At 41.3% G+C, this 12,049-nt stretch overlaps 1 protein-coding gene across 1 annotated transcript; it reads left to right on the top strand.

Moving 5' to 3' along the window:
- The first annotated feature begins 1,222 nt into the window (after nt 1-1,222).
- estd (S-formylglutathione hydrolase) lies at nt 1,223-10,950 on the top strand. The gene is given in 9 exon segments (NM_001141528.1): nt 1,223-1,314; nt 2,343-2,421; nt 3,175-3,263; nt 3,476-3,574; nt 3,697-3,821; nt 3,949-4,068; nt 4,160-4,258; nt 4,396-4,563; nt 10,613-10,950. Coding segments are annotated over 8 exon segments (849 nt in total). The 5' UTR covers nt 1,223-1,314; nt 2,343-2,353; the 3' UTR covers nt 10,694-10,950.
- Nucleotides 10,951-12,049: the final 1,099 nt, after the last annotated feature.

Genomic DNA, 12,049 nt, shown 5'->3' with positions numbered 1-12,049 from the left:
CTACTAATGTTAGGTCGTGAGTTGCGCACCCCAGCCGAACTGACGTTTGGCCACCCTCCTGATAATGACGACGGGGTTTTGCCTGGCCCGAACTATGTGTGTCGTCTGCAGAACCGGTTAGAAACGGCTCACACCTTCGCAAGAGAGCAACTCGAGAACGCAGGGGTGCGCCAAAAGCGCCACTACGACTCGCGCGCTAGGGGGAGGCACTTTGGAGCGGGGGAATGTGTGTGGCTTCACAACCCCACCCGCAATAAGGGGCGGTGCCCAAAGCTGGACAGTGCATGGGTGGGGCCGTGTCTGGTGATAGAGAGAGTGGGGGAGGTGACGTACCGGGTGGAGGTCCCCCCACGGAGCAGGAAGGTGGTGGTCCACTGGGACCGATTGGCACCCTACAGAGGGAGGAAAACGGTAGGAAATGGGAGTGAGGTCTCTGATGTGAGCCCACGAGGACAGTCTAACGAGGAGACTCTAGCGCAACCTGAGCCTGGGATGGGGGCTGCTTCTTCGGAGGGCGCTGGAAATGACATTGGGGCAGATGAGTGTTCTGGGGGTTCACCGGTGAGAGCCACGGGGAGGCACAAGAGACTGATGCGACCTCCGGGTCTTTTTAAAGATTTTGTTGTGTAACCCTAGGGGCTAGGGTTTAGAAAGGGGGGGGGGGGCTATGTAACGACCCGGTATTGTGTTCTGTGTTTGTGGGTGTGTTATGGTTCTCATGGCTACTAGCAGGGGTTAAATATGTCAGGACAGAGGGAAAGGTTGGGGGGGTATGATGGGTAATCCCGCGGGATTTGAAAATGCATAAATAGGGATTACTGTCTCATCTTCTTTCTTTTCTGTTCGGAGCCCGACATGATATAATTGTGTACGTTCGGCATTTAGCGGCGTGGGCTGTGGCCTGAACAATAGCCCAGTTTAGGAATAAACCTGTGTTCTGACCTATACACCTAGAGTCCATCTCTTTTCCCTTTATGACCCAGCCGGGTCATTACAGTATGTACACTTTTCCTCAATAAAGTAGTTATCAGCTGGGGGGGTTGATGCTGTTATAGTCATACTGAATATTTTTTTAACAGTGAGCCTGTGAGCCAAAGCTATGGTTTTGTTAAAAACAATCATTTCAGGGCCTCTTAACTTTTCTTTGACAACAACGCAACCTTTCGGTTGCATATCGACATACACTTGGAGATTCAAGGGGCGGTATCTCCATGACGTTTCACGTCGAACCTCACGTTGGACTACTAAATCCAAGTAGCGGAGACGTAGCAGGAACCAAAGTGAAGTTATTCTCAATAATCGTGATTTAACAAGGTATGTCAAGTGTAAATTAACACTTATTTGCTGTGTTGTTATGATCGTGAAGTAGAAGTTACTTAGCGTCTTACGTGCAGCTTGCTTGCAGAGTAAGAGTGGCTCTGGTTCGCTGGAATTAGTCAGACAGCTACACAGAAACCGATACAATGTGGCAAATTCTGCAAACAGCTCTGCATTCTCTTGCTATGAAGGCTTTATACCATTCATCGATTGATCATCTAGCGATTTACAGAGGCTGCACCATGCATGCTTTCAAGTGGTTGCTTTTTGAAGATGTTACTGTTCATAAGGTAGCTAGCACAGCTGTGTTTTGGGCCTATCTTCTTGGTCGGGTATCCTGCCCTGTGGAATGACTTTGACCAACTTGCCATTCTATTTTTGAATGCATCTGTGGACTTAAAACCCCATTTCTGTGTTTACAAACAGCCGCACGAGGGCGATGCGCGCAAGTTGGTGGGGGAGTCCTTGTAGAACGCCAGTAAAAAATTGTACTGAGTGCATTTCTCAGTATTATTGGGTTATCATTTATTTTAATTTTAAGGCTCGTATGAAATGGCCTGTGTAAAATAGTTTGTCTTCATTGCAAATCAACTGCATTATACTTAAACTCCAACCAGTAAAATGGCTCTTTGGCTAGCTTTTGCTACAGCCTAGCTTATATCAATGAGCGTTAACATACTAGCTAACTGCTGCATCCAAAATAAAGGCCACAACCAAAGAACTGTTCAATCAATAATTAAAACATCATTGTAAGCGTATAGGAACCCCCAAAAAGTGATTGAGTTTAGAAAAGTATAACGCAAAGGGGTATGTTGAATGGGCGCAGATGGCGATGGCTTTCTTACCGCGCATCAGTCAGTATCGTTTACTGGAAAAGGGTCTATGCAACAGTTTTAGCATGCTAGTAGTTGCTAAGGAGAGTTTTCCAAATGCAATGTTGTCTGGTCTACGCAAAACTGTAGCAGCAAGATTTATGAAAGAATGTCCCTTATAATATAACTCTTTCCCTTGTGGACTTGCCAAAGGTAACCAAACTATGGCCCTCGCCCAAGTGTCATCCAACAAGTGCAGTGGCGGCTACCAGAAGGTGTTCGAGCATGACAGGTGAGCTAGCCTCGTGAAACTAATCTCCAGAGAGCTCATATTCTGTTTTAGCTAGCAGATTGTAACAGGCTAATGTGATTTCCCCATTAGCCATTACAGTATAGGTACTGTTAGGCATAGCAGAGAATTTTCGACCAACCTTAACTTGGCGATACTATTTTCGTTGTCTGCTCAGTTGCAGGTGGTTCGTTTGAATTTAGAAAATGCTCTTTTTTTAAATATATAAAATGTTTGCTCAATGAAATAATCCAACAATGTGTACGCCACCATGTTGTCTATTTCAAATCTTCTCTCATTGGGGTGGACAGAGTTCTCAATCAAAGTGCTTCATGTCATGACACACCTGTCTCGATCAATGAGGGAAGATTTGAAATGGACAAGATTTTGGCATACACATTGTTGGATTACTTCATGGAGCAAAACAATTATTTTAATAGCGGCGCATTTTCTAAATTCAAACAAACCACCTGCAACTTGACACTGACATTTTTTTGAAGATATATATTTGGCCGAATCAAGAACGAAGATGGTATTGAAAAGTGATCTGTGCTACCCCAAACAGTACCTATCCTGTAACGGCTAAGTCACAGACAGTCTGTTAGCTCATTTCTGTTTCACTGTTATTCATCAATGCAACACACTGCTGTTTTTTCTATTGGAATACACAAATTATAGTTTTACAAGTGCCCATATGGCTTGGGTGGAAACATGCAGTATGGCAGAAACTTGATGTAATGCATTTTCATTTCTCAGCACTGAGCTGAAGTGTAAAATGAAGGTCGCTGTCTACCTGCCTCCTAAAGCCGAGAATGAGAAGTGCCCCGTGTTCTACTGGCTCTCTGGTGAGTTCTCACGGTCCATGGTCTCTCATATGTTACATAAAGACAGTGGTCACCTTTTGTTCTATCCCAACACCAACACACCTGATTCAACTAATCGTCAAGATCTTGCCTGTATACTTGCACTGATCTAGAATACAAATCTGATCAACTACTTAGATTTTACCTATGTGTGTTGAAAATGTTGTCCTTCATGTCTCACTGTGTGCTTCTAGGGTTGACATGCACAGAGCAGAACTTTATCACCAAGGCTGGCAGTCAGCAGGCTGCTTCTGAGCATGGAATCATCATCGTCGCCCCAGACACCAGCCCACGTACGCATGCACACGCTTTACTGATTGCATAATTCAGCCCTTACTAAATCAATGCTCACGCCCACCTTTTAATAGTAATTATAGCTCCCATCCAACCTTCCTACTCTTTATGTGGTGTTCAGGTGGTTGTAACATCGAGGGTGAAGATGAGAGTTGGGACTTTGGCACAGGGGCTGGTTTCTATGTCGACGCCACCCAGGAGCCCTGGAAGACCAACTACTGCATGTACAGCTATGTCACTGAGGAGGTGTGTCGGTCACATGATAATAGTAGTCGTGCTGATGGTAGCATTTACTATTGTGAATCCATTGATACTGCTATGCGCTGCTAATCACCACCTCCCAACTCTTTCTTTTTTTTCCCCTCTCTCTCAGCTCCCTCGTTTGATCAACGCTAACTTCCCCGCTGACCCAGAGAACATGTCCATCTCTGGCCACTCCATGGGGGGACACGGAGCCCTCATCTGCGCCCTGAAGAACCCTGGAAAATACAAGGCATTGCAATATGGAAGTCTTTTCATTATGATCTCAACATCTTTTGAACATTTGAATGAATCCCTTTGTCCTCATCCCTTTCTCTCTGCAGGCTGTTTCTGCGTTTGCCCCCATCTGTAACCCCATCCAGTGTGCCTGGGGGCAAAAGGCCTTCTCTGGGTACCTAGGAAAAGACAAGAAGACCTGGGAGGTACAGTATGGGGTTACAGGGGGACTGGCCAAATCAATGGGATCACAAACTACAGGTCTGACCTTGAGGAGTGGAATTCCAGAACAATAACATGAGTTTCTAATCACTCTTCCTCCTCTCCTTTTCCTCCTTTACAGGCGTATGATGCCACGGTGCTGGCAGCGTCATACTCTGGCCCACAGCTGGACATCCTGATCGACCAGGGCCGTGATGACCAGTTCCTGTCGGCCAGCCAGCTGCTTCCTGACAACCTGATCGCCGCCTGCTCAGAAAATAAGATTCCTGTTGTGTTCAGGCTGCAGCCGGTGAGTGCTGCCACCCAACGGCCAACTATATTAACTGTTTGATCTTGAAATGCCTACAGTGGTTGATCAACTAAAAGTTTTGCGAGTACTGTACTAGTACAGTACCCTGCGTCCCTACTTCATTTCTCCAGACCAGCGCAAGGGGGAATTAGAGCACTGATTATGCTTTTGGGTCCCAAGGTGCTACTGTGTCTCTAAAAATACACTTTTTTTGTTACTACTCATCAGTATTACTTACTAAAACTGTTACACTAAGGTTTTATTCTAAGAGAAACTTAGACTACAATTAGGGTGTGGAAATGTTATTTTGTTCTTACTGTAGTACTGTAGCCTACTCCCGACTGGTCATATTGTACACGCCCGAGTGACACAGCGGTCTAAGACACTGCATCGCAGTGCAAACTGCGTTGCTACAGATGCTGGTTCGATACCTGTGCTGGCCTCAACCGGGAGACCTATGAGGTGATGGTAGGCTTTTGATTTCTCTCCTTCTAAAAACAAATAAATAATTCTAAATAACAAACTGGCTTTATTTACAAATTAGTAACAATGTCTCACCCTATGTTCAAGAATGGCCTTTTTCTTGCCCACTTTACGTTATTTGAAAACGAAATCATCTCCAAAATATTATTTTTTTAAACAAAGCTATTATTATTATTAATTTAAAATTATATAAAAGCCCCTTAGATATTCTCACAGATATATTATTAACCCTGTGTGAATTCTGCAAACAACGTTTCTAGCAGGACTATATATATATTGGCTCCCGAGTGGCGCACAATGGTATTGCCTTGCAATTCTCCAGCTGAATGCACTGAGATTGCGGTAGGCGTACGAGGTTCAAGGCAGGAGGCACGGGACGGCCGCAGAGCAGCGCACAAGACGGACCTAGCCCATTGGGAGGGGGGTGGACCCCCGCCCCACTGGGTAGCACAGAGCAACACTTTAAGGGGCATTGCACTAATAATGGCGCTGACTAGGGTAATGTTCCTGCTGTTATTAGTGCCTGTCTGCATGTTCAAACTAAAACAATTAACTAATAATGGTGTGAAAAATGCCCTTGGATATGAATTGGGAGAGCAGAAATTATTAAATATTAGAGCATTAGACCTCTCACTGAAGGCGTCAGTCAAAAGATGTACTTAAAACCTCTTGAGCATCTGATCCCGTTAGCGGGATCAAAATCCAGCGAAAAATCATATCGCCAATTAGCATTAAAAAATTATCATAATTTTTTACAAAAATTAAAAATATTTTTTTTTTTTTTTTATAGATACACCTCTCCTGAATCGACCCACGTCGTCCGATTTCAAAAAGGTTTTACAGGAAAAGCAAATCATTAGATTATATTAGATGAGTCCATCGTAAAAAGCAGCTTCATAGCCATTTTCCGACCAACCACTTCCATCACATATTATCAATAAACAGCTAAATGTAGCACTAACCTTTTACAAACTTCATCAGATGGCACCCCTAGGACATCATGTTATACAATGCATGCATTCTTTTGTTCAATAAAGGTCATATTTATATATAAAAACAGCATTTTACATCTCTGTCTGACGTTGACTACCTAATTTCCCCTCAAAAGCGTCCCGGTAAACAATGCTACGTTTCAATAAATTGCTATACTATAACGATTTTTTAAATGTATATTGTCAATCTAACATTTATAGATGAATATCTCTTGAGAACACCCGTCATACCAGATTTTAAATTAACTTTACTGGGTAATCACACTTTGCGATAAAAGGAGATGCGATACTCAGAAAATCAGCTAATATACAGTGCTCGGCGCCATCTTGGATGCAACAGTATGAACCATCTCATCTTCAATAATATTGTCAATAATCGCCTACCTTTAGTTGTCTTCATCAGAAAGCATCCCAGGTCCACAACAGATGTATTTTCGGTCAAAAAGTCCATACTTCACGTTCCATTAGCCTGATGTTGGTAGCGCGTCCTATGGCTCTCTCCAAACGCAGCTCTGCACTTCATACTGAAAGCAATCCTCGCGCATGTAGGTTCGTTCAAACATGTCAAACGTTGTATAAAATAAATGTTCAGGGCCACTAACACCAAGAGAGCCAATAAGATTCGAGGGGGATGATTTCATTGCCTTTAAAACCGTTTCCAAAGGTGGGGGCAGACATGGCCGCCGGCGTCATAATGGTGATGGCCCATCCCCTGTGACCAATTTCAAACTCCTGTCATTCACTGAGTTTTGACTCTATAAGGCTCAAACCACTGTGAAAGGACTGGCGACATCTAGTGGAAGCAATAGGAAGTGCCAAAATATTCCTAAACCCCTGTGTTTTTCAATGGGATAGGTTAGAACTCAATACAACACATCAGGTATCCACTTCCTGTCAGAAAATGTCTCAGGGTTTTGCCTGCCAAATGAGTTCTGTTATACTCACAGACACCATTCAAACAGTTTTAGAAACTTTAGAGTGTTTTCTATCCATATATAATAAGTATATGCATGCCCTATCTTCTGAGTTTGATTAGTAGGCCGTTGAAAATGGGAACGATTTTTTTTCAAAATGCGCTGTGGCGCCCCCTATCCTAGGGTATCCTCAAGAGGTTAAATCCGAGCTGGATTTAACGAAAAATGACATGAAAAGCGCACACTTGTAAATACCAAACTCTAAAAGTAATTGGAAAGGTAGATACAAATAATTTGTGACATTGTGGTTACAATAATGTAACAAGATGCCGTGTTTTTATTTACAGTTAGTGATGGACAGCTGGAGGCATTTTGAAAACAGGTTTTCAAACACTTGTTTTTCACAAGTGTACTGTCCATGACTGATGCAACCCGAAAAAGCATTAGACAGAGTTAATGAGTACTTGAGGTCACCGAGAAAGTCTGGACATGGCCTGCTCTCCCTTATGTAAGGAATTAGGCACTTTACCATGTTTACTACAGTATGTACTGTAGGCTGTTTACTTGTCAGACTGCACATTAGCCTAATAAACAAATGCAGGCGGCTTCTATCTTCTAAATTCTTTATTATCCAAATGTTTTAAAGTGCGTGTGGGCGACCTCATGCAACCTCAATGTCGGATAAAGTGTATACTGTACTGCATTTCTTCATCAGCATCAATATGCTTTCGTTAATAAAATAATGATAAAAATACTCTTTCAAAATGCAGATGTTTAGTTATGGATCCATAACGAATTACTATGGGAATAAATATCACTGAATGACAGAAATGGTGGAACAAAGTAGGCAAATGAAGGTAAAAATTGTTTCTTACTGGAAAATACTCTTTCAAACACACACACGGTCACGTTGTACAGCGCTATTAGCAGGACAAGACTTGCCTAGAAGGAGAATTCTCCCCCATCGTCAAATGTATTTCTTAGTTAGGTTGGCTGTATCACAACCGGCCGTGATTGGTTGCAATTTCCGTTTAATCCACCAGAAAAAACAAATAGTGTGGTTAAACTCAAATATACTAATTGATAAAAAAATGAATATTAATTGGAACCTTTAACATGTGGAAGGGGGAAAAAGTATTATTATTAACCCTGTTTTTCACAAGCGTAGCAGGCTGTGAATTCTGCAAACAATGTTTCCACGATGGGTTATTAGTAAGGACAATATATATTGGTCATGGCTCCCGAATGGCACAGTGGTCTAAGGCACCGCATCTTACTGCAAGAGGCATCACTACAGTCCCTGGTTCGAATCCAGGCTGTATCACATTCTGCTGTGATTGGGAGTCCCATAGGGCGGCGCACAGTGTCACCCGGGTTAGGGGAGGGTTTGGCTGGCCGGGATGTCCTTGGTTTCTCTCCCTCCAAAAAAAAAAAAAAAAATTATGTTGGCCTTTATTAATATTATTTTGGACTTTAATTCATCGCTCACTTTCGTTTTTTGAAAACGAAGTAATCTCCACAATATCTATCTATATCCTACCCGCTGTGGTCAACTATTTCAGCACTGTTTCATGCTGCTCTGAGACAAGCATGGAGAAATTAAAATGTTCAATTATAGTGCATGATATTTTTACATTTTAGTCATTTAGCAGACGCTCTTATCCAGAGCGACTTACAGTAGTGAATACATACATTTCATTTTCCTTTCATGCATTTTTTTTTTGTACTGGCCCCTCGTGGGAATCGAACCCACAACCCTGGCGTTGCACACACCATGCTGGCATTGCAAACACCATGCTCTACCAACTGAGCCACAGTGTTGACTGAATATAAGCAAGTGATGTCTGCTAAATAATCAAGTTGATGGCACAGTCATATAGCCTCGGCACCTACATTAGGGCGGCAGGTAGCCTAGTGGTTAGAGCGTTGGACTAGTAACTGAATGGTTGCCAGATCGAATCCCTGAGCTGACAAGGTAAAAATCTGTTGTTCTGCCCCTGAACACTGCCGCTGAACACGGCCGTCATTGAAAATAAGAATTTGTTCTTAACTGACTTGCCTAGTAAAATACATTTTTAAAAAGCTGAGTGACTCACTCATTCATGGCTTTGGATCAAAATAAGTACCAACATTATTTCTGATTAGTCTTTAAAAAATAAATGTTTTGGTTATCCTGACCTGGACAACATGTACAGTGTTATAATAGCCCATTATGGGTTATTAGCAGGACAATATACGCTTACCAACACCTCTCTGTATTTTGATACTTTGTGAAAGGCAATTGATCAGCATAAAAACTTTGGATGCCCCCCCCCCCCCCCATGAGGTGGCTTTTGGTTTCTCTCCCTCTAAAAACATAAATAATTCTAAATAACAAACTGGCTTCATTTACAAATTAGTGAGGGTCTCACCCCATGTTCAAGAATGGCCTTTTTCTCGCTCACTCTAGGTTAAATAAATGAAATCATCTCAAATATTGTTGATTTTTAAACAAAGCGATTTATTATTAATTTAATTATATAAAAGCCCCTTTAGATGTTCTCACAGATCAGATTTGCCGTAACGAAAAATGCCCCAGAGATATTAATTTAGAATCCTGTAAATGTAACTATGGGCGGAGAGTCACGTCATTGAAAAAAATATATTTTTAGATATACTGTAGACTTACCGTAGGCGAATTGAGTCTCACTAGTGTTGAGTAATGTGCTGTCCGCATTGTTTTGTACTGCTCTGAGACGAGCACGGGGACTGGTCTTGATAAATCAAAGAGATTTTTATGTTCACTGAATATCCGTTTGGGTATTGGTTACACTACAATTAGGGTGTGGAAATGTTATGCTCTTAGTACTGTAGCCTACTCCCGACCATCACGTTGTACAGCGCCATATTTTCCTAATGGAGTGGTGCAGCAGTCTAAGACACTGCATCGCAGTGCAAACTGCGTTGCTACAGATGCTGGTTCGATACCTGTGCCGGTCTCGATCGGGAGACCCATGAGGCGGCTTTTGGTTTTTCTCTAAAAACTAAAATAAATAACAAACTGGCTTTTTATATAAATTAGTGAGAATGTCTCACCCCATTGTCAAGAATGGCCTTTTTCTTGCTCACTCCAGGTTAAATGAAATAATCTCCAAAATATATATATATATTTTTTTTAAATTATAAAATCCCCTTTAGATATTCTCACAGATCAGATTTTCCCTAATGAAAAATGCCCCTTAGATATTAATTTAGAATCCTCTTATGCTCTTAGTACTGTAGCCTACTCCCGGCCGTCACGTTGTATTTTCCGTTCCATCCTAACGGAAACCCTGATGGTTTTGTTTTTCTTGGAATAGAAACACCATAATATTAATGAAGCTAAATTTCATTATCACATATACTGTGTTCTTAAAAAAAGGTTTTAAATTCTCTAATGCCAATATTGAAGACTATCAAATGCTTCTCAAACTAGCATTAATGGTAAAAATGGCTGACAAATAATGTCATATAATTCTGGCAACATTTAAAGGAGGAACTACTGTACTGTGTACTGGACTAGGGTTGATGACTTTGCTGTGTGATTTCCCTGCTACCAGTTGTTCTATACATACAGTATGTGCTTGTTTACTGATGTAAAATGCAGTGTCAGACTAACAGTGCCATTTATGTTTCCATCAGGGCTACGACCACAGCTACTTCTTCATCTATTCGTTCATCACCGACCACATCAAGCACCACGCCAAGTTCCTCAACGCTTAAGACTGACTGCTGGACCAGAACCCTCTTCTGTACCTTCTACCCCAACTGTGTACCTGGTATTGTCCACCTGTCCCATCCAGAGCGGCCAAGCTAAAATTAACCTGATGCGCCTTGTGAGCTGAAATGAACACACTTGCTATGTTGAGTCAAACTCAGAACAGACAATAGTGGGGCCAGGATGCTTGGTGTTAAGATGAGTTTGCTTGCGAATCATGTGGTCACTCCAACTGTATTTCTGAAATAAAGGTTCAGTTTTTACTTTTGATTCCATTTTATGACCTTAGGCTTATACACGTTGATATCTGAGACCAGTACAAAATACATGTAGGTGGACTATAGAACATAAGACAATGTGCTTTTTACAGATAAGGTCTTTACTGATAAAGTGATGAAATATATACATTATTCACAGCAGTTAAGGCAACATTAAAGGGGTGTTTCATGCAATAAAATCCAAATTGCTGTACACCAATATGACAAGAGGTACAAAATGGTATGTCAATTTTAAGAAACCTAAACATAAAAAAAAAAAAAAACATTTCCTCCCAATCAAAGTACAAAACTGAGTACAAGCTTTCAGGACTATAAACAGAAAGGGTAAAACTGCTCAACTCAGCAGTCAACTGTTACACTGTGGTAAAAACATTTGTATAGTTCAAATAAATGTCATACATACATTTCTAATTTAAAATGGAGCTCTGAGATTTGTCAGTTGCCAAAACAGTCTCTTTAAAGTGCAGATAATTTCAGGCCCGTAGGCAGCCATACCTAAAGGCCCAAGGGATTGACGTGACTAATCAATGAACTAAAAGTAATGACAATTTTTAAGTCCCCTCTTTAGGTTTCAAAACTGTCAGGTTTGCAGCACACGGCCCAAACCTCCATAAGGAAACGATAAGCTACAGTCACTTTCTCCTACTAAGCAAATATCCTTGTCATATTTCCCTTTTAGTTTACACATCTCTTTTCTATCATCAAAATATAGGAGGAAATGTTAGAACTGGGAGAAGGGATACTGGTAGTCAAATGTTAGCACCTGAGTAGTTCTGTTTAGCTTGGTGGAAAGGAAATTACTTTGAGTATTAAAGTAGGATTACTGTGCATAATTTTATATATATATATATATTAAATATTAGCTACATAAATAGTTGTGTTGTAATTGTTACTTTGAATTCTACATTACAATCAGGATCTGGAGTGATCTCATTGCTAAGAGATTGTTCACTTTGCCTGAGGAGTGTGGTGGTGACTGTTAAAATATTCAAATTGCTCTTAAAGATTCACTATGCAGAAATTGCTCCGCCATTTCCTGGTTGCAAAAATTGGAATAATTCGTCAAATTTCAGTTTGAAAAAA

Source organism: Salmo salar, chromosome 21 (assembly GCF_965601325.2).
Source record: "Salmo salar chromosome 21, fSalSal1, whole genome shotgun sequence".
NCBI classification, from domain to species: Eukaryota; Metazoa; Chordata; class Actinopteri; order Salmoniformes; family Salmonidae; genus Salmo; species Salmo salar.
The sequence above is the reverse complement of the archived record's forward strand: the minus strand, read 5'-3'. Positions and strand labels throughout refer to the sequence as shown.